This window comes from Hypanus sabinus, chromosome 10 (assembly GCF_030144855.1).
Source record: "Hypanus sabinus isolate sHypSab1 chromosome 10, sHypSab1.hap1, whole genome shotgun sequence".
In the NCBI taxonomy this organism is placed as follows: domain Eukaryota; kingdom Metazoa; phylum Chordata; class Chondrichthyes; order Myliobatiformes; family Dasyatidae; genus Hypanus; species Hypanus sabinus.
Genome location: NC_082715.1, coordinates 50,575,125 through 50,595,298, shown reverse-complemented (window position 1 = coordinate 50,595,298; position 20,174 = coordinate 50,575,125). Strand labels below are relative to the sequence as shown.

Sequence of the window (20,174 nt, the reverse complement as noted above, 5' to 3'; positions counted from 1 at the left end):
CATTGCTCCAACATAACTGTTTACATCCCTCAATTTAAGTGTCAGGAGAAGCATGACAATGCCTCCTGACTCACTCATTGAACATAATCATTACAATTAACATCTCCCCTTTAGTGCCCAACTGATATTGGTATTTCTTACCCAGATCTCTATACTTATGTAGTTCCCTTCTGCATTTACTGCTCAGAGTCTACAAACAACTGCCATCAGTGACCTGCAATCTCAGTTGTTCTTTTCTTCTGTCCACTTGAGCTCTGATTCTGAGTGAAATGGGCTGACTCAAGGTGTCAACATTTTCCACCGCACTCAATGAACCACAGATTTCTCATTCTTCAATTCTGGCCCACTGATTTTGCTGTTGATTTCTACTGCTGTCCATCATTGTATAGGAGTTTATATATTTCCAACATTAATATTAATCATCTTAATTAACTGTCAGCTTTTGCACTTTCAACTTTACCATCATTTTAATCTCCTATATGATTAAAGTGTCAGTAAATAATTGAACTGCTTGTTACTGTCAATTTACATTAACAGCTCTTTCTTCTGTGATACCTAATTTCCACCCTTATTAAATTAATTTAATAAAAATCTCCACTTTGTTCTCACTTTATTCAGCTGAGTTTGGAAACACGTGGCCTGGAAGAATAAAGATGTCCTGCTTCAAACTCACAATTTACATTTCTTTGAATTACAAGGCAGTTTCAATTATATTTTTTTCTATTGCTGATTGCTTTTAAGAAAATGGTGATAAGCTGCTTTCTTAAGCAATTACAGATGGGGAGTTGAAGGTACTCCTATTGTGCAGTTAAATTGGGAGTTCCAGCATGAATGATCAGGGATATATTTCCAAGCCAGGTAGTGTGTTTTTGCAAATAATGTAATCTTCATACACTTATTGCCATCATCAAGGGTTACGAGTTTTGGAGTTGATAACAGGAAAAGCCTTTGTGAGTTACTCCAGGGTACATTGCAGATGATACACTACATTGTAGAGAGAGCATGTTCATAATGGGGGGGAAATGGAAATTTAAAATATTTATGTTAAAAGTTATAGATACTAAACTATTTGAATTGCCCTTATCTAAGCAAATGAAGTTGTTCTGTAATGTTAACAGAAAAAAGGTTTTTGGAAATCAGAAGGTGAGACACTCACTACAGTTTAATTTGTCTTTTTGGTCAAAGTCTTTGTGCAATTAGTCGAGTTAAATTCCAAGGCATTGAGGACTGCATCCCATTCCACCTCCCCGCCCACAGGGATTGAATAACATGGACTCGGCAAATATTAACCTATTTGTTTGTTAAGGGTCGGCCTGGAGACAGCCATTGCTTGAGACTTGCATGATACACATTTTACTTATTCTCTGCTGCTCACAGTCAAGGTCTGCCTCATCATGGTATTACAAAGGTTCAGTTAGGAAACTTTGTGAGTCATCTTGATTGCTGATTGAAGGCAATTGATGAAGTAGCTGAAAATGGCTGGGCCAAAGCTCCAGCAGTGAGATGTAGCCTTTAATTAACAGAACATTGAAAAGTTTTGCCCCTGATTTCAATTGTCTTTTCATCAGAGCTTTCTGATATCACCTGTCATTCTTGTCTCACCTCTGGAATCTGGAATTTGGGTTCAGAGCCGAATAATAAAGACAGTTGAATACTGGTGATTGTGCTACTTGTGAGTAGCTGCTAATTGATGGCACTGTCAATGATACCTTCAGCTGCTACTGACAATTGATTGCCAATTACTGATAAGTGGCAATTAGCCACAACAGACTTGTGTTGCTCTTTTTGGACAAGGTGCATCTGGGCTATTTTCCATATTCTCAGATAGATTATCAAGGTTACAGCTGGCCTGGAGCACAGTACATTAGCTGGAATGTTACCTGGCTCCTCAATCTTTGCTATGTCAGTTGCGCTCAGCTACTTATTGGTGTTATGTAGAATGAATTAAATTCATTGGCTTCTATGAAAGTGGGCACTGTAGGAGGCTGCGATAGATCATCCACTTGGCACTTTTGGCTCGTCGTTACAACTGCTTATGGTATTGATATTCACATACTTTGCCATCATTGAGGACTAAGTTTTCTTCATGGAGTCTCCTATTAGCTGTTTAATTGTTCATCTGCTCATGCCTGGATGTGGCAGGCTACAGAGATTTATTCTGGTCTATTAGGACTTGTTGGCCCTCTTGTTCTATCCATTGCATAAAGCTTCTACAGGCAACCCTGTGTTACAAAAATATCATATTTGGTCTCTCATCTTTAAGTGTGTCAGTTGCTTCTGTTCTTCTGTGTGCTTTGTTGAACTAGGGTCAACACTTGGCTTGATAGTTAATGTTAAATAGATATTGTCGGGCATGATTTTGCAATCTGTCATTCTGCTGCTGATGACCACACTGAATCATGGATCATCTTGGCAAAACCGATTCCAAATCTCAGCTTGTTTTAGCACCACATACTGAACAATATACGGTATAAACAAGTCTTTGGCTCCAGAAAGACTGTAGTGGCCACCCTCATGGTGTGTACTGTTGGTGAGTCAAAATATATTCAGGATATGATCAAGGAATCTGAGATACTAGCTTTGAAAACTCCGATTCTGTGACCACAAAGGAAATGGGATGTACCAAAATAACACAGGTGGACAAGTTCTAAGGAAAATCCCAAAACAATTTTTTCAAGAAACTAAGGGGAAGGGAGTAAGCAGAGAAAGAGTAGAGCCATTAAGTGCTTTGACCAGCAGCCAATCTGGACGTTTGAAGTTCCCTCTTCTCAAAACTTCCATCGGGTTCACTGTAATAGGTCAGTACAGTAAAAATTAGCTTTGACCGGTGACCAATCAGAATCAGGTTTATTACCACCAGCGTGTGACATGAAATTTGTTAAATTTGTCAGTGTTGGGGACTGATTAGTGAGAGCAAATTAAAAGAAGGTGAGGGCAAGTGTAGTGGCCATCATCTGAGTAGTAGTAGTCAGAGTGGTGATCTTGAGCCTTTAGCTCTTCGAGACTTCTGCAAAGACTTCAGTCAGAGAAAGCAAAGGAAAGAAAAGCTCAGGTTTTTTTTCCTTCTTTATATCTCCTGAGCTAGGACAGTAGAGATGCCAGGCAAGATAACAAAATGCTCCTCCTGCGGGATGTGGGAAGGCAGGGAGACCTCCAGTGTCCCTGATCACTACAACTGCAGGAAGTGCATCCAGCTGCAGCATCAAACAATTTGGAGATGGAACCAGATGAACACCAGATCATTCAGGAGGCTGAGGGGTGACAGATAGGACATATAGAGTTACACCCAAGGTGCAGGATACAGGAAACAGGGTGACGGTCAGGAGGGGAAAGGGGTTACGGAGCCAGTGCACTTCACAACGGGTATATAACTTTGGATACTGCTGGGGGTAGGGAGGATGACCTAACAAAGGAAAGATGGCACTGAGTTTGCTTTTGTGACTCAGAAGGAAGGGTGGTGGAAGAAGAGGCACACCGGTGATAGGGGGTTGATTAGTTAGGGGAATGACCAGGAGATTCTGTTGGTGAGAACAAGATTCCCAGATGGTATGTTGCCTCCCGGCTGCCAAGGTCTGTGATATCTGAGATCGATTCCTCAGTCAGAAGTCATGGTTTATGTAGGTACCAATGACTTGGATGGGATGAGTGGCTAAGTTCTGCATTGGTAGTTCATGGAGTTAGGTTCTGAGTTAAAGGGATGCACATCCAGGGTTGTGATGCATTGGCAGACCCTAACTAGAAAGATTCAGAACTAAAGATCCTGAAGGGAATTGTATACAGACCCCCCCCCCCAGAAAAGTAGTAAGGATGTTGCCCACAAATTACAATGGAAGATAGAAAATGCACGCCAAAAGGGCAATGTTACAGTAGTTGATGGGGACCAATATGCAGGTGGATGGGCAAAATCAGGTTGGTGCTGGAATGCAGGAGGGGGAATTTCTAGGATGCCTATGAGATGGGTTTTTAGAGCAGCTCGTGATTGTGCCCGGTATAGAATCAGCTACTCTGGATTGGGTGTTGTAGCATCTGTGGAAGAAAGTATGATTATGATTGGAAGTATGATATATGAGTGAATTCACTGGAAATTTGAGAAGGAGAAGCTAAAGTCAGATGTATCAGAATTACAGTGGAGCAAAGGGATTACGGAGGCATGAGAGAGGAGTTGGCCAGAATTGATTGGAAAAGAACACTGGCTGGGATGACAGCAGAGCAGCAATGGCTGGAATTTCTGGAAGTAATCTGGACGGCACAGGATATATACATTCCAGAGAGGAGGAAGTATTCTAAAGGAAAGATGACATAACCATGGCTAACAAGACAAGTTAAACCCAACATAAAAACAAGGGGGGGCATATAACAGAGCAGAAATTAGCAGAAGGTTAAAGGTTCGGGAAACTTTTAAAGGCCAGTAGAAGGCAACTGAAAAAAGTAATTAAGATGGAATATGAAAGTAAGCTAGCCAATAATATTAAAGAGGATACCGAAAGTTAATTCAGATACATAAAACGTAAAAGAGAGGCAAGAGTGAATATCAGACCACTGGAATGAATGAAATGACTTTATTTCTTGCATCCCTCATATACATCAGTAAAAATCTTTACATTATGTCTCCATCTAAAGGCTGATTTATACGTGTGTACGGGCTACGCCGTAGCCCTGATTTTCACTTTTGCGTAGCTCTACACTGTAGCGAGCAAGCATTGGTGTGTGCCAAAACACTAGTTGGAATTGTGGTTTCTATGCCACTGAGTTTATTTGTGAGAGACATGGACAAGGAAGCATGTCGGCAGGTAGATTTGACGATTGGGTTAATTTATTTCACATCGGTGCACAGACATGGTGGAGAAGAAGCAACCAGAAATGCGATGCTACCAAGCGGACCAATCACAGTTGTTGCGGTCTGTGCCGCTGCGACACACAAATTACTTTTTTGGGGAGGTGTGCATCACCCTACGGTGTAGAGTACACGGTACCTATGGCATAGATGCAAAGCACAAGTATAAATCAGCCTTAAATGTGCAATCATAGTAACTTATTATAATTAGAACAGTCAATAGAACATAGAATACACTGAAATCAGAGTGAGTTAATCAGTCTGACGGCCTGGTGGAAGAAGCTGTCCCGGAGCCTGTTGGTCCTGGTTTTTATGCTGTGGTACTACTTACTGGATGGTAGCAGCTGGAGTAGATTGTGGTTGCAGGTGACTCAGGTCCCCAATGATCCTATGAGCCCTTTTTACACACCCATCTTTGTAAATGTCCTGAATCATGGGGAGTTCACAACTACAGATGCACTGGGCTGTCCGCACCATTCTCTGCAGAGTCCTACAATTAAGGGAGGTACAGTTCCCATACCAGCCAGTGATGCAGCCAGTCAGGGTGCTCGCAATTGTGCCCCTGTAGAAGGTTCTTGGGACTTGGGGGCCCATACCAAACTTCCTCAACCGTCTGAGGTGAAAGAGGCACCGTTGTGCCTTTTTCACCACACAACTGGTGTGTACAGACCACATGAGGTCCTCAGTGATGTGGATTCTGAGGAATTTAAAGCTGTTCACCCTCTCAACCCCGGATCCATTAATGTGAGTAGGAGTTAGCATGTCTTCATTCCTCCTGTCATCCACAACCAACTCCTTTGTTTTTGTGACATTGAGGGAGAGGTTGTTTTCTTGACACCACTGTGTCAAGGCAATAACCTCTTCCCTGTAGGCCACCTCGTTTGAGATGAGGCCAATCAATGTAGTATCATCAGCAAATTTAATTGGATTGGCGATACAATCGTGGGTATACGGGGAGTAAAGGAGGGGACTCAGTACGCAGCCCTGAGGGGCTCCTGTATTGAGAGTCAGAGGGTTGGAAGTGAGGGAGCCCACTCTTACAAACTGCTGACAATCTGACGGGAAGTCCAGGATTCAGCTGCTCAAGGCCGAGGTCTCTGAGTTTCTTGTTGAGCCTGAATGGAACTAAGGTGTTGGATGCTGAACTGTAGTCCCTGTTGTTTTTTTATTACGTAGTTCAGTGTAGTTTTTTTTGTACTGTCATGTAAACCATGGTCCTGAAAAAAGTTGTCTCATTTTTACTATGCACTGTACCAGCAGTTATGGTCAAAACGACAATAAAAGTTGACTTGACTTGAGAACAGCATTCTCACATAAGCATCCTTCATCTCCAGATGTTTTAGGACAGTGTGTAGAACTGTGGCTATTGCATCATCTGTCAGTCAGTTGTATCAGTAGGTGAACTGTAGGGGGTCCAGTTTGGGTGGTGGAAAGCTGCAGGTGTAATCCTTGACCAGCCTCTCAAAGCATTTGCTTATTATTGGGGTGAGAGCAACAGGACACCAGTCATTCAGGCATGTTACCTTGGTCTTTTTGGGTACAGGGACAATGGTGGATAATTTGAAGCAGGAGGCACTCTAAACTGGGAGAGGGAGAGGTTAAAAATAAGGCTAGAGAGGTAGTAATGGGGGACAACAAAACGGCAGACAAACTGAATAAGTATTTTGCATCTGTCTTCATGGTGGAAGACACTAACAATATGGTAGAAATCCCAGGTGTCAGGGGTGATGAAGTGTGTGAAGTTGCTGTAAGGAGAGGGCAGTTTCTTGGGAAATTGAAAGGTCTGATGGTAGATAAGTCACCTGGACCAGAAAATGTACACAGCAGAGTTCTAGAAGAGGAGACGGATGAGATCATGGAGGCATTAATAATGATCTTTCAAGAATCACTAGGTTCTGGAATGGTTCTGTAAGACTGGAAACTTGCAAATGTCACTCCACTTTTCAAGAAGGGAGAGAGGGAGAAGAAAGGAAACTACCAGCCAGTTAGTCAGAACTCAGTGAGTTCTGAGTAAGATGTTGGAGTCGATTATTAATGATGAGGTCTCAGGGTACTTAAAGGCGCATGATAAAATAGGCCAAAGGACTGAAGCGATTCAAGAAGGCAGCTCAAAGGCAACTAGGGATGGGCAATAAATGCTGGCATAGCTGGTGACGCCCACGTACTGCAAGTGAATAAATAAAGAAAGAAATAGCATGGTTTCCTTAAGGGGAAATCTAGCCTGACAAATCTTTTGGAATTTGTTGAAGAAATAACAAGCAGGATAGACAAAGGGGAAACGGTTGATGTTGTGTACTTGGATTTCCAAAAGGCCTTTGATAATGTGCCACACATGAGGCTGCTTAACAAGCTATGAGCCCATGGTATTACAGGGAAGATTGTAGCATGGATAAAGTAGTAGCTGATTTGACAGGAGGCAAAGAGTTGGAATATATTGAGCCTTTTTGATTGGCTTCTGGTGACTAGTGATGTTCCATAGGTTTATGTATTGGGACCAATTTGTTTTACATTATATATCAGTGATTTTGATGATGGAATTGATGGCTTTGTTGCAAAGTTTACAGATGATATGAAGATAGGTGGAAGAGCAGATAGTCTGAGGAAGTAGAGAGGCTACAGAAGGACATAAGGGAGATTAGGAGAATGGGCAGAGAAGTGGCAGATGGAATGCAGTGTCAGGAATTATATGGTCATGCACTTTGGTTGAAGGCATGAAAGGGTTGACTATTTTATAAATGGAGAGAAAATAGAAAAAAACTGAGATACAAAAGGACTTGGGAGTCCTTGTGTAGGATTTCTTAAAGGTTAATTTGCAGGTTCAGTCTGTGGTGAGGAAGGCAAATACAATATTAGCATTAATTTCAAGAGGACTAGAATATTAAAGCAAGGATGCAATGTTGAGACTTTATGAAGCACTAGTAAGGCCTCACTTGAGTATCGTGAGCAGGTTTGGGCCCCTTATTTAAGAAAGGATGAACTGAAACTGGAGAGAGTTCCAAAGGAGGTTCATGAAAATGATTCCAGGATTGAATTGCTTGTCATATGAAGAGCATTTGATGGACTTGGGCCTGTATTTACTGGAATTCAGAAGAATGAGGGGTGAACTCATTGAATCTTATCAAATAGTGAAAGGCCTCGATAGAGTAGATGTGGGGAGGACGTTTCCTATGGTGGGAGAGTCTAAGACCAGAGGACACAACCTCAGAATAGAGGGTTGTCCTTTTAGAAATGATGAGGAATTTCTTTAGCCAGAGTGTCTTGAATCTATGGAATTCATTGCCACAATCAGCAATGGAGGGCAAGTCTTTATGTATATTTAAAGCAACGGTTGATAGATTTTTGATTGGTCAAGACATGAAGGGATATGGGGGAGGGGAAGGCAGGAGATTGGGGCTGAGAGGAAAATTGGATCAGCCATGATGAAGTGGCAGAGGAGACTCAATGGGCCAAATGGCCTAATATTGCTCCTATATCTGATCTTATTAGGAACTAAAGAGGCAACCTGTGCATTTAGCCAGAGGATGTAGATGAAGTCTTAAATGAATGCTATCCATCTGTATTCCCTCGGGGAAAAATAAAGCTTTGCTGTTGGAAAATTCTGCAAGGGGACTGAGATTCTAAACAAGTTACCATTAATAAGAGGAACTATTAATCTTGGGGAGCTTAATTTTGGATAAATCCCCATGGCTTACTGTGATCTCATGTTCCTATGGGAGGCAATGAAAGAGATTGCTAAAATGTTTTAATCATCACAAGCCATTGGTGGGGTGCCAGATGACTGGCAGTTTTTATTCAAGAGGAGTGACAGGGAAAACAAGGTAATTGGAGACTAGTGAACTTAATGTCAGTGGTAGGGAAATTACTGGGAACATTCTGAAGGACATGATTAATCTACACTTAGAAACACAGGGACCATGCAACGATCCCCATAATTATTAGTGGGAGATCTTGCATGATCAATTTGACTGAATATTTCAAACAAGTATCAAATGGAGCCTGTTTTAAAAGGTTAGAGCCCATGAGATCCAGTGAAAATTGCCAAAATTGATCCAAAATTGGCATATTAATAAGAGGCAGTGGACTATGGGTGCGGATGGGTTGGAAGCCAGTGATCAGTAATGTACCATAGTGCTGAGTTCCTTACTGTTTGTTATCTGTATGATCAATCTTAATGTGAGTGATTAGTAAGTTTACAAATGGTATACAATTGGGTGTGTTGATGGTGAAGAGGATAGTCCGGCAACAGGAGTTTATAAGACGGATAGCATAATGCCTGAAAGAATTCAGTCCTGATGAGCATAATGCCATGTATTTTGTGAGGACGAGAGGGCAGATGTAAACAAAGGCCCTAGGGAGTATTGAGGAATCAACTGCAGACCAGGTATTCTTGAGAATGATAATCTGGAGACTTAAAATTGACATGAAGGCATAGAAACCATAGAAAAACATAAATCTACAGCACAATACAGGTCCTTTGGTCCACAAAGCTGTTTCAAACATGTCCTTACCTGAGAAATTACCTAGAGTTACCCATAGTCTTCTATTTTTCTAAGCTCCTTGTACCTATCCAGGAGTCTCTTAAAAGACCTTATTGTATCCGCCTCCACCACCATTGACGGCAGCCCATTCCACACACTCACCACTCTCTGAGTGTAAAGAAAAACAACTTACCCCTGACATCTGACATCTCTGTACCTGCTTCCAAGCACCTTTAAACTGTGTCCTCTTGTGATAGCTATTTCAGCCTGGTGGGGGGGGAGGGGAGGAGAGCCTCTGACTATCCACACAATCAATGACTAGCATCATCTTATATTACTCTATCAGGTCACCTCTTATCCTCCGTCATTCCAAGGAGAAAAGGCTGAGTTCACTCAACCTATTCTCATAAGGCATGTTCCCCAATCCAGGCAACATCCTTATAAATCTCCTCTGTACCTTTCTATGGTTTCCACATCCTTCCTGTAGTGAGGCAACCAGAATTGAGCACAGTACTCCAAGTGGGGTCTGACCAGGTTCCTATATAGCTGCAACATTACCTCCTGGCTCCTAAACTAAATCCCACGATTGATGAAGGCCAATGCACCATATGCCACCTTAACCACAGAGTCAACCTGCACAGCAGCTTCGAGTGTCCTATGGACTCGGGCCCCAAGATCACTCTGATCCACCACACTGCCAAGAGTCTTACCTTTAATGCTATACTCTCACATCATATTTGACCTACCAAAATGAAACACCTCACACTTATCTGGGTTGAACTCCATTTGCCACTTCTCAGACCATTTATCAATGTCCCACTATATCCTCTGACAGCCTTCCACACTATCCACACCACCCCCAACTATTGTGTCATTAGCAAATTTACTGACCTATCCCTTCACTTCTTCATCCAGATCATTTATAAAATTTACGAAGAGTAGGGGTCCCAGAACAGATCCCTGAGGCACACCACTGGAGACCAACCTCCATGCAGAATATGACCTGTCTACAACCACTCTTTGCCTTCTGTGGGCAAGCCAGTTCTGGATCCACAAAGCAGTGTCCCTGTGGATCCCATGCCTCCTTACTTTCTCAATAAGCCTTGAATGGTGTATCTTATTAAATGCCTTGCTGATATCCATATACACTACATCAACTGCTCTACCTTCATCAATGTGTTTAGTCACATCCTCAAAATTCAATCAGGCTCATAAGGCATGACCTGTCTTTGACAAAGCCATGCTGACTACTCCTAATCATATTATACCTCTCTAAATGTTCATAAATCCTGCCTCTCAGGATCTTCTCCATCAACTTACCAACCACTGAAGTAAGACTCACTTGTCTATAATTTCCTGTGCCATCTCTCTACTCCCTTTCTTGAATAAGGGAACAACATCTGCAATTCTCCAATCCTCCGGAACCTCTCCCGTCCCCATTGACGATGCAAAGGTTATTGCCAGAAGCACAGAAATCTCCTCCCCTGCCTTCTACAGTAGCCTGGGGTACATCTTGTCAGGTCCCGGTGATTTATCCAACTTGATGCTTTCCAAAAGCTCCATGCTCATGCTTTTCAGTCTGCTGCAACTCAGCACTACAACCACCAAGATCCTTTTCCATAGTGAATACTAAAGCAAAGTATTCATTAAGTATCTCTGCTATCTCCTCCAATGCCATACATACTTTTCCACTGTCACACTTGATTGGTCCTATTCTCTCACGTCTTATCCTCTTGCTCTTCACATACTTGTAGAATAACTTGGGGTTTTACTTAATAAATCCTGTCTGCCAAGGCCTTCTCATGGCCCCTTCAGGCTCTCCTAATTTCATTCTTAAGCTCCTTCATGCTAGCCTTGTAATCTTCTAGATCTCTATCATTACCTAGTTTTTTGAGCCTCTCATAAGCTCTCCTTTTCTTCTTGACTAGATATACAACAGCTTTTGTACACCATGGTTCCAGTATCCTATCATCCTTTCCTTGTCTCATTGGAATGTAGTTATGCAGAACTCCAAGCAAATATCCCCTGAACATTTGCCACGTTTCTTCCGTACGTTTCCCTGAGAACATCTGTTTCCAATTTATGCTTCCAAGTTCCTGCCTGAGAGCCTCATATTTCCCCTTACTCCAATTAAGGGAGATTATAGAAAAGCAATTCTGATCATCTCAACATAAGCACTGGAAATTCACCAGGATGTTGCCTGGGCAGATGGTATCTGATTTGAGGAGAGATTATGCTTTGGGAACGGAGGAGCTTAAGAGGTTTACAGTTATGAGGAGCGTATTTAGGATAGGTGGGCTATGGCAAAATGTTTCTTACTAACTGTCTAAAATAAACACCATGGGTTTAAGGGAATGGGTAGGAGATTTAGAGAGAAATCTGAGAAGGAATATTTTCCCAGAGGGTGGTTTCAAACTAGAACAACAAGCCAGAAGGGGTGGTGGAGGCGGAGACACTCACAAGACCTGTTGAGGCAAACACTTGAATCACTAAGGCATTGGAAGTTAAGGGTAACATGCTGGAAAATGGGAATAGTATAGATGGTTTCTGGTACCTCATGTTAATGATGTAGTGGACTAAAGAGGTTGTTTCTTTCTCTGTGACCTGGTCAGGACTGACTTGTCTGCTGCTGTCCTGATTTTTGATCTTGATAGACGTTAGTGCATGCAATTTGCAGAATTGATTTGACTGAAATTAATTTTACCATGGTTAATGCATAGTGTGATGCTGTTTTGTTATTGATACAGCAGATGTGGTAATTTGAAGGTCATGACACCAAAATCATTAAAGTGAATGGAATAATAATTTGAAAATGTTAGTGAAAATCATCTCCATGAAAGATGTAGGATTATATATTGAATAGATTCATTGAAGCTTTTGTAGTCTACATGCATTACAAGATTAACCCTTAATAATCAGGTTAATCACCATGAAGTACAAATGTTCCTACTGCCTCTAGTCAGCCCTTCCAAATGCCATCATCTGTCATTGGCTATTCAAACAGAACCAAATCTCAGACTTGCTCCATCCTCACAGTGTGGATACTCTGTCACCACTGGATGCTGCTGTGATGTCCATTGGTTGCATCTAGTCTTGCTGGGATTCCATAGCATCATGGCTGGGCAGTCACCATTTTGATGGAGTTGCCCCTCAGTCTTGACACTAAGCCAAAGAACTCCGTGGTTTTCAATGGGCTTGCAGGGCACAGATGTGGGATGAGAAGGGGAAGGTCTTCAAAGTTTACTTCAGATTTCATTTTAAAATCAATGTTTAAGATGACTGAGAAGTATTAAAATAAAAATCATTGGCTGTTTTGATGGAAGGTAAAGCTCCAGCTCTACTTTCTTTAAGTGTCAGGGTACTTGGGATCTACTTCAACGTGCCACGTGCACAGTGGAGACCTCACTCAAGAGTGACAAAGATCCACCAAATGGTGAGACCATCAGGTAGTTGATCTAGGCTGTTGACCTGATCCAGCAAGGTGTGCCCCAATGCTGACAATGAGTAGATTCACAAATATTTAGAAAGAAACTGATAAGTTAAGCAATTTGAGATGGCCACTAATTGTAGCTTGCATCCTATTTGGAAGGGTTTTTTTTAATAGAGCTTTTAAATAACTGACTTCATGAACGGATATAATTAAATATAAATGTGTTAAATGCTTTACTTTCAAAATATAAACTTTTATAGTATCTCTGCATATTTTTAGATTGAGATCATTCATTTTGATTCCTCGTTAATATCTTTTATTGCATCCTATATACTTTTTATCATTTCTAATGTAAAAGCTGATTATCCTGAAATTATATTATTCATATTTGTAACATTTTGAAATATTCTGGTTTAATTCAGTGTTTAATATATATTCAATAAAACAAACTTTCATAAAATTGAAATATACAATGCCTAATGCATTTTATTGTTTACTTGTAAAGATTATCGTATTTATCAGGCAGCAGGGAATCATATCTGTTAGCTATTTGTGGTAATGAGCAGGATTCTATATTTAATCACTATCATTTTATGCAGTATTTTCTGATTTGATACCTAGATATAAAATGATCACTCAAGAAATACACAACAAAAAATGATGAATTCCAAAACTATAATATTACGATTTGAAATAATTCTTCAAATTGCCATGGCATAACAAAAAAAACCTAATTCTTGATATGTCTTGGTCTTAGCTCTCTATGTATGGAGAATTGCCTGATCTGTTTGATTGTTCCCTGTTCATCCAGTCACATTATCGTACACATAGAAAGAAATTATCTGGTGGATGCAATTTCAATAGTGCTATTTACCATCTGTTTATTTCGAATCCATGGCATATTCTACATCAAATCTTTTGATTTTTTAAAAAAAATTATTAACCTATAATACTGGGTAATTCATAATAGCAAGTTAACTTTCCAGCAAATCTTTGGAACATGGATGAAAATTGGAGTACTGGAAGGAAACTAGGCAATGGTCCTTTTATACAGGGAAGGACACATTGTTAACTGTAATTGGTGGAGAAGACTTGGATTGTGCTCACACACCTGTATGTCATTGTTAAAATATGCTTTGTATGTATTGAGCTATTGACTGCCTAAGCACCGTGTAATTACTTCAGGCCTATACCCAGTGGTTTTTGACAAACTTGGAGGAGGTTTAACATAAAAATCATGAGACTGGTGATGATCGCTGCCATCAGGTCCAGACCTAGAGTATCACTCTTGCAGAATGTGGTTGAGGAATCCTCCTTGCCCTTGGCACCACAAAGTGCTGATGCTGACACCTTCAGACCATAATTTCTCTTTTATGGTGGTACCAGATTTTACCAAATGGCATGGCATGTACATGCTAGGCAGTAAGAAGTCAAAACTTCATTGGCAACCATCCTGTGGGAATAATTTGCATTAACAGTTGAAATGTTTTGCGTTCAACTGGATACTTCAATGCACAACAATAGGGAAATAATGTTAGAACACCATCTCCATCTTATCCACACTACCACTCCCTTTATTCCAGAAAGGGAAATAAAATATTCTGTGGGTGGGGGAGGGGAAGAAGATAAAGTACAATTGGAAAATTGTTTAAATATGATTGAAATAATTAATAGATTTATTGAGTGAGAAACTAACTCTTAAAAAGTTGAGTTTTAGCTGCACTTATTGATGTTTCTTCATTAAACAAAGTAAAGTTTCAGATTCTTATGGTCATGTCTATAGCTGCCTTAAGTGGGAGCTGAGCCACTTGAGGATCATAATGAGTGACTTAGCTTGCTCGTAAAGTCCCCTCTGGGGAAAATTATTTTTCTGGTGAGACGAATGTGACTGCATTTGCTTGCTCAAAGTTTTGTTCCATCAACCAAAGGTAAAATTGGAGGGAAGAGTTGATTGATGTTGGAGTAGGTTAGCAGGTTAGCACAATATCATGGCCTGTACTCTGCTATTCTGTGCTGTAAAATTAACTTCTTTTCAGTGCTTTCAGACCTTGTGGTTGTGCTCCCTATTCTTCCTGCCAACATCCTTCCTCCCAAACTAATTGATTGTGGGGGTTTCCTTTTGGAAAGCCATTTTAACCTATTTGATATCCACATCTTATACTATCTTATATCTTGTACTGATTCTTATTTGGTGCAAATAAGAGTTTAATTTGTTTAGCTAGGAATGATTTGAAAATTTTACAACAGAAAGAAGTCATTCAAACAATCACACCTTGATTAGTCGGGGCATGAAGGGATACAGAGAGTAGGCAGGAGACTGGGGCTGAGAGGAAAATTGGATCAGCCATAACGAAATAGTGGAGCAGACTCGATAGGCCAAATGACAATTCTGTTCCTATATCTTATGGTCTTATCTGTATGAGTTGACAGGCACCTGGCCTAATTATAACTTTTGAGTGTTTGGTCCCTAGTTGTGCAACCTGAGTCTTCAGCTCAAAACAACTTTTAGTTTCTTCTTCTACCATGATCTTGGAAAGTGAGTCCCAGTTCCCTAGTACATACTGGAGGAATTGCCTTTTCCTCATCCTTGTTCCCAGGACTGAGTGTTCTAAATCCCAGGGTTTAAAAGGAGATTGATGAGAAGCTCAGAGATACAAGAGCAGACATTAACAAACATGGAGTTGGATTGGGAAGGGGAATATTCGCTGCAGCTTTGTAAGTATGTTTTGAGGTCATAGAATGTAGTATTCATATTTGTATCATCTCCATCTTAGGTAACTTGAGTCCTTGACTGTTAAGAGTTTTGAAGTGGGATATTTTTCACGTAACTGAAAGTTGTTCTGGCATTCCCATTCCCCTCTCTCCTACACCAACTTCCTAGCCATGTGTTAAACCATATGATCTTCCTATTTCTGGCCTCACTAGCATGTGGCACAGGTAGCAATCCTGAAATCACAACTCTGGAGATCCTGCCCTTTAACTTAGTACTGAGCTCATTTTGCAGAGCTCTGCATTGTCTGTTTAACTCCTTTTCCCTTCCTGGCTGTCACCCAGTCTCCTGCGTCCTGCAGCTTGGGTGTAACTACCTCTCTATATGTCCTATCTATCATCCCCTCAGCCTCCTGAATGATCCGGCGTTCATCCAGTTCCAGCTCCAACTCCTTGTCATGGAGTGTTAGAAGCTGGAGCTGGATGCAGTTCTCACAGGTGAAGTCATCATGGACTGCCTTCCCACAACCTGCAAGAGGAGCATTCAACTATATTGCATGTATCCCTATTGTCCTAAATGTGTGATGCACCATCAATAACTCACACTGAGACGTAAGGCGAGATATCGGCTTTTATTGACTGGAAGAAGGAACCAGGAGTGAGTGTCCATCATACTATGTCCTGGAGACTGAGGCCGAGCGTCAGGCCTCAGATCGCCTTTATACAGGGGCCTGTGGGAGGAGCCACAGGAGCAGTCAGCAGGGGGCGTGTCCAGACAGGCACATAGTTCACCACATTCACCCCCCCTTTGTTTGAAAGAGTCCCCATGTGGCGAAGTTTCTTACAAGTCAAGTCTATCAGGTGGTCGAATCTGTCGCTGCGATCTACATAGCACCGACTGTAATCGCATGGATGCCGACGACATTGGTGATTGCACAGGGGACGGAGGTTGCGCTTGTTCCTGCCCACTAGGCGCTGGTGATCCCTCACGCATGTGCGAGGCGCCTGGTATAAATGCGTACGAAATGCCAGGTATACAAGTGTCGTGAGGAGTCTGTGTAGGGCCTGGTGAGCACGGTGTCACCTCTGGTGCAGGGTTCATAGTTACTGGAGAGCCTTCAGGGTAGTGGTCTGCCGCACCTGCGGGTGCCAGATCGCGGATGGAGACCGTGTCCTCCCGCCCATCAGGTAAGACCACGTAGGCATACTGGGGGTTCGCATGTAGAAGGTGAACCCTCTCTACCAGCGGGGAGTATTTATTGCTCCTCACATGTTTCCGGAGCAGCACTGGCCCCGGGGACATCAGCCAAACTGGTAGGGTGGTCCCAGTGACAGACTTCCTGGGAAAAGAGAATAGGCGTTCGTGAGGGGTGGCATTGGTGGACGTACATAACAGAGAGCGGATAGAGTGCAGTGCCTCAGGGAGGACCTCCTGCCATCGAGAGACCGGCAACCCTTTTGACTTAAGGGCTAAAAGTGTGGCCTTCCACACTGTGGCATTCTCCCGCTCCACCTGGCCATTACCCCGGGGATTATAACTCGTGGTCCGACTGGTAGCAATGCCCCTAGCTAGCAAGTACTGGCGCAGCTCCTCACTCATAAAGGAGGACCCTCTATCACTGTGGATATAGCAGGGATACCCGAACAGAGTGAAGAGCTGGAGCAGGACTTTTATGACGGACGTGGCAGTGGTGTCGGGGCAGGGGATGGCAAAGGGGAACCGTGAGTACTCGTCGATAACACTGAGAAAATAGACATTGCGGTCAGTGGAGGGAAGGGGGCCCTTAAAGTCAACACTCAGTCGTTCAAAAGGGCGGGTGGCCTTGACAAGTTGTGCCGTGTCAGGACAGTAGAAGTGCGGTTTGCACTCAGCGCAAATTTGGCAGTCCCTGGTCATCGTCCTGATGTCCTCCAGGGAGTACGGCAGGTTCCGAGCTTTCACAAAATGGTAAAATCGGGTGACCCCCGGATGGCAAAGTTGTGCATGAAGGGTGTACAGCTGGTCGAGCTGTGTGCTAGCACATGTTCCCCGGGATAGGGCATCAGGGGGCTCATTGAGTCTGCCAGGCCGGTACAGGATATCATACGTGTAGGTGGAGAGTTCTATTCTCCACCGCAAAATCTTATCATTTTTGATTTTGCCCCGCTGTTGGTTGCTGAACAGGAACGCAACCGAGCGCTGGTCGGTCAGCAAGGTGAACCTTTTGCCAGCAAGATAGTGCCTCCAGTGCCTAACAGCCTCCACTATGGCTTGGGCTTCTTTCCCCACCGCGGAGTGCTGAATTTCGGAGCCTTGGAGGGTGCGAGAAAAGAATGCTACTGGTCTGCCTTCCTGATTGAGGGTAGCAGCCAGAGCAAAATCGGAGGCATCACACTCCACTTGGAAGGGAGCGGTCTCGACCACGGCATGCATCGTAGCTTTGGCAATGTCCTCTTTAATGCAGTTGAAGGCCGCGCAGGCCTCAGCAGAGAGGGGAAACGAGGTAGACTTGACCAGGGGGCGTGCCTTGTCTGCGTAATGGGGGACCCATTGAGCGTAATAGGAAAAAAAACCCAGGCACTGTCTGAGGGCCTTGAGAGTGGTGGGAAGAGGGAGCTCTAACAGGGGGCGCATACGTTCGGGATCAGGGCCAATAACCCCGTTTTCCACGACATACCCAAGTATAGCAAGGCGGGTGGTTCCAAACACACACTTGTCCCTGTTATAAGTAAGGTTCAGAGCTGCGGCCACTTGGAGAAACCGTTGGAGGTTGGCGTCGTGATCTGGCCTGTCATGACCACAGATGGTGATGTTATCCAGATAGGGAAATGTGGCCTGCAGTTGGTACTGGTCCACCATCCGGTCCATTTCCCTCTGGAAGACAGAGACACCATTCGTGACACCGAAAGGGACGTGCAAGAAGTGATAGAGCCTGCCGCCCGCCTCGAAGGCGGTGTAGGGGCGATCCTCTGGGCAGCTGGGGAGCTGGTGATAAGCGGATTTCAGATCTATTGTCAAGTACACCTTGTACTGAGCAATCTGGTGACCATATCCGCGATGCAGGGTAGGGGGTACGCGTCAAGCTGCGTGAAACTATTGATGGTTTGACTATAGTCCACCACCATCCTATTTTTCTGCCCAGTCCGAACAACAACCACCTGGGCCCTCCAAGGGCTTGTGCTTGGCTCAATGATCCCCTCCCTGAGCAGCCGCTGCACCTCCGACTGAATGAAGGCCCTGTCCCCCGCGCTGTACCGCCTGCTTTTAGTTGCCACAGGCTTACAGTCAGGGGTCAGGTTGGCGAACAGCGGTGGGGGAGGGACCTTGAGGGTGGAGAGACTGCAAGTGGTGTCGGTAGCGCAGCTGTCGGCATGGTGCTGGATGGGACGTGTGGGCCCGTGTGTGTGTGTGGTCAGTAGTGATGAAGTCCCACAAAACTGAGGATTCCTGACAGTGAGTGGTGGGAGGGGCCCGTCATGCACCATAGTCACACTTTCGAGGTGGCTCTGGAAGTCCAGCCCCAATAGCACAGGTGCGCACAGATTAGGCATGACCAACAGCTCAAAGTTCCGATATTCTGTGCCTTGCACCACCAAAGTCGCTACACAACCCACCCGGATGTCTGTGGACTGCAACCCAGAAGCCAAATGGAACCTCCGACTTACCGGCCGCGTTGCAAGTCCACAGCGTTGCACTGTGTCCGGGTGAATAAAACTCCCAGTGCTGCCCGTGTCAAACAGGCATCTAGTCCTGTGCCCCTCCACCCGGATGTCCATCATGGATCTTGCAAGCTGGTGTGGGGCGCTTTGGTCGAGAGTTACAGTGGCCAGAGTTGAATCGCCGTCGGGGTACCCGGTAAGCATCGGAGGGGCGGGGCATGCTGACGCCGACAAAGATGGCCGCTCACATCCGGGGTACCCGGTAAGCATCGGAGGGTCGGGGGCGCGGCGTGCTGATGCCGACAAAGATGGCCGCCCACATCCGGGCATGCAAGATGGCGGCCCCCACGTCTCACCCGCAGCGCTGCACTCCGCTCGAAGTTGAGACTTACAGACCTTGGCGAAATGGCCCCGCTTTCCGCAGCTGGAGCAGGTCGCTTCTCGCGCTGGACAGCGTTGTCGAGGGTGTTTTTTATGGCCACAGAAAGAACAAAGCACAGGCTTCCGACGAGCTGCCGCTGTGGTCGGGTTCGGGGAGCTCGTGGAATCGCGACTGGCAGCGGCGTTGGCGAATTCGCTCCCGAGAGCCGGCGGTGGCGGGGTCTGAGGTGTCCACGGAACCGGCGGGGAATCGCGCGACTGGACAGCGTCGGCGTAGTGCAGCGCAGCTTCCAGAGCGTTGGCCGTCTCGATCGCCGAGCTTAAGGTAAGGTCGGCATTTTCCAACAGCCGCTGGCGCATGTACACTGACCTCAGTCCCGTCACAAAGGCATCTCGCACTAGCAGCTCCGCATGCTGTTCTGCCGTGAGCGTCTTGCAGTCGCAAGCTCGGACGAGTGTCTGTAGTGCTCGGAGAAACTCAACGCACAATTCGCCAGGCCGCTGTTGCCGGGTAGCTAAACGATGTCTTGCGTAGACGGTGTTCACCGGCCGCAGGTACTGTCTTTTGAGGGCGTCCAGTGCCCCATCGTAGGTCGGCAGGTCCCGGATAATGGAGTAAACTTTGGGGGTGACCCTCGAGAGTAGAATTCTGTGCATAACGGCGGGTTCAGTTGCACGAACCTCCTCCAAGTACGATTGGAAG

The 20,174-nt window shown here is 44.2% G+C and overlaps 2 protein-coding genes across 3 annotated transcripts in view; one reads left to right on the top strand and one right to left on the bottom strand.

The window, feature by feature from the left end:
- Positions 1-17,462, bottom strand: part of LOC132401317 (uncharacterized protein K02A2.6-like) — a 44,602-nt gene extending 27,140 nt beyond the window's left edge. Inside the window, exon 1 of the mRNA XM_059983450.1 lies at positions 16,703-17,462. Coding sequence (XP_059839433.1) covers positions 16,703-17,348 — 646 coding nt within the window. The 5' untranslated portion in view covers positions 17,349-17,462. The remainder of the gene's footprint in view (positions 1-16,702) is intronic.
- Positions 1-20,174, top strand: part of vsnl1a (visinin-like 1a) — a 123,044-nt gene that overhangs the window by 27,740 nt on the left and 75,130 nt on the right. The gene's annotated exons all lie outside the window — the stretch shown is intronic.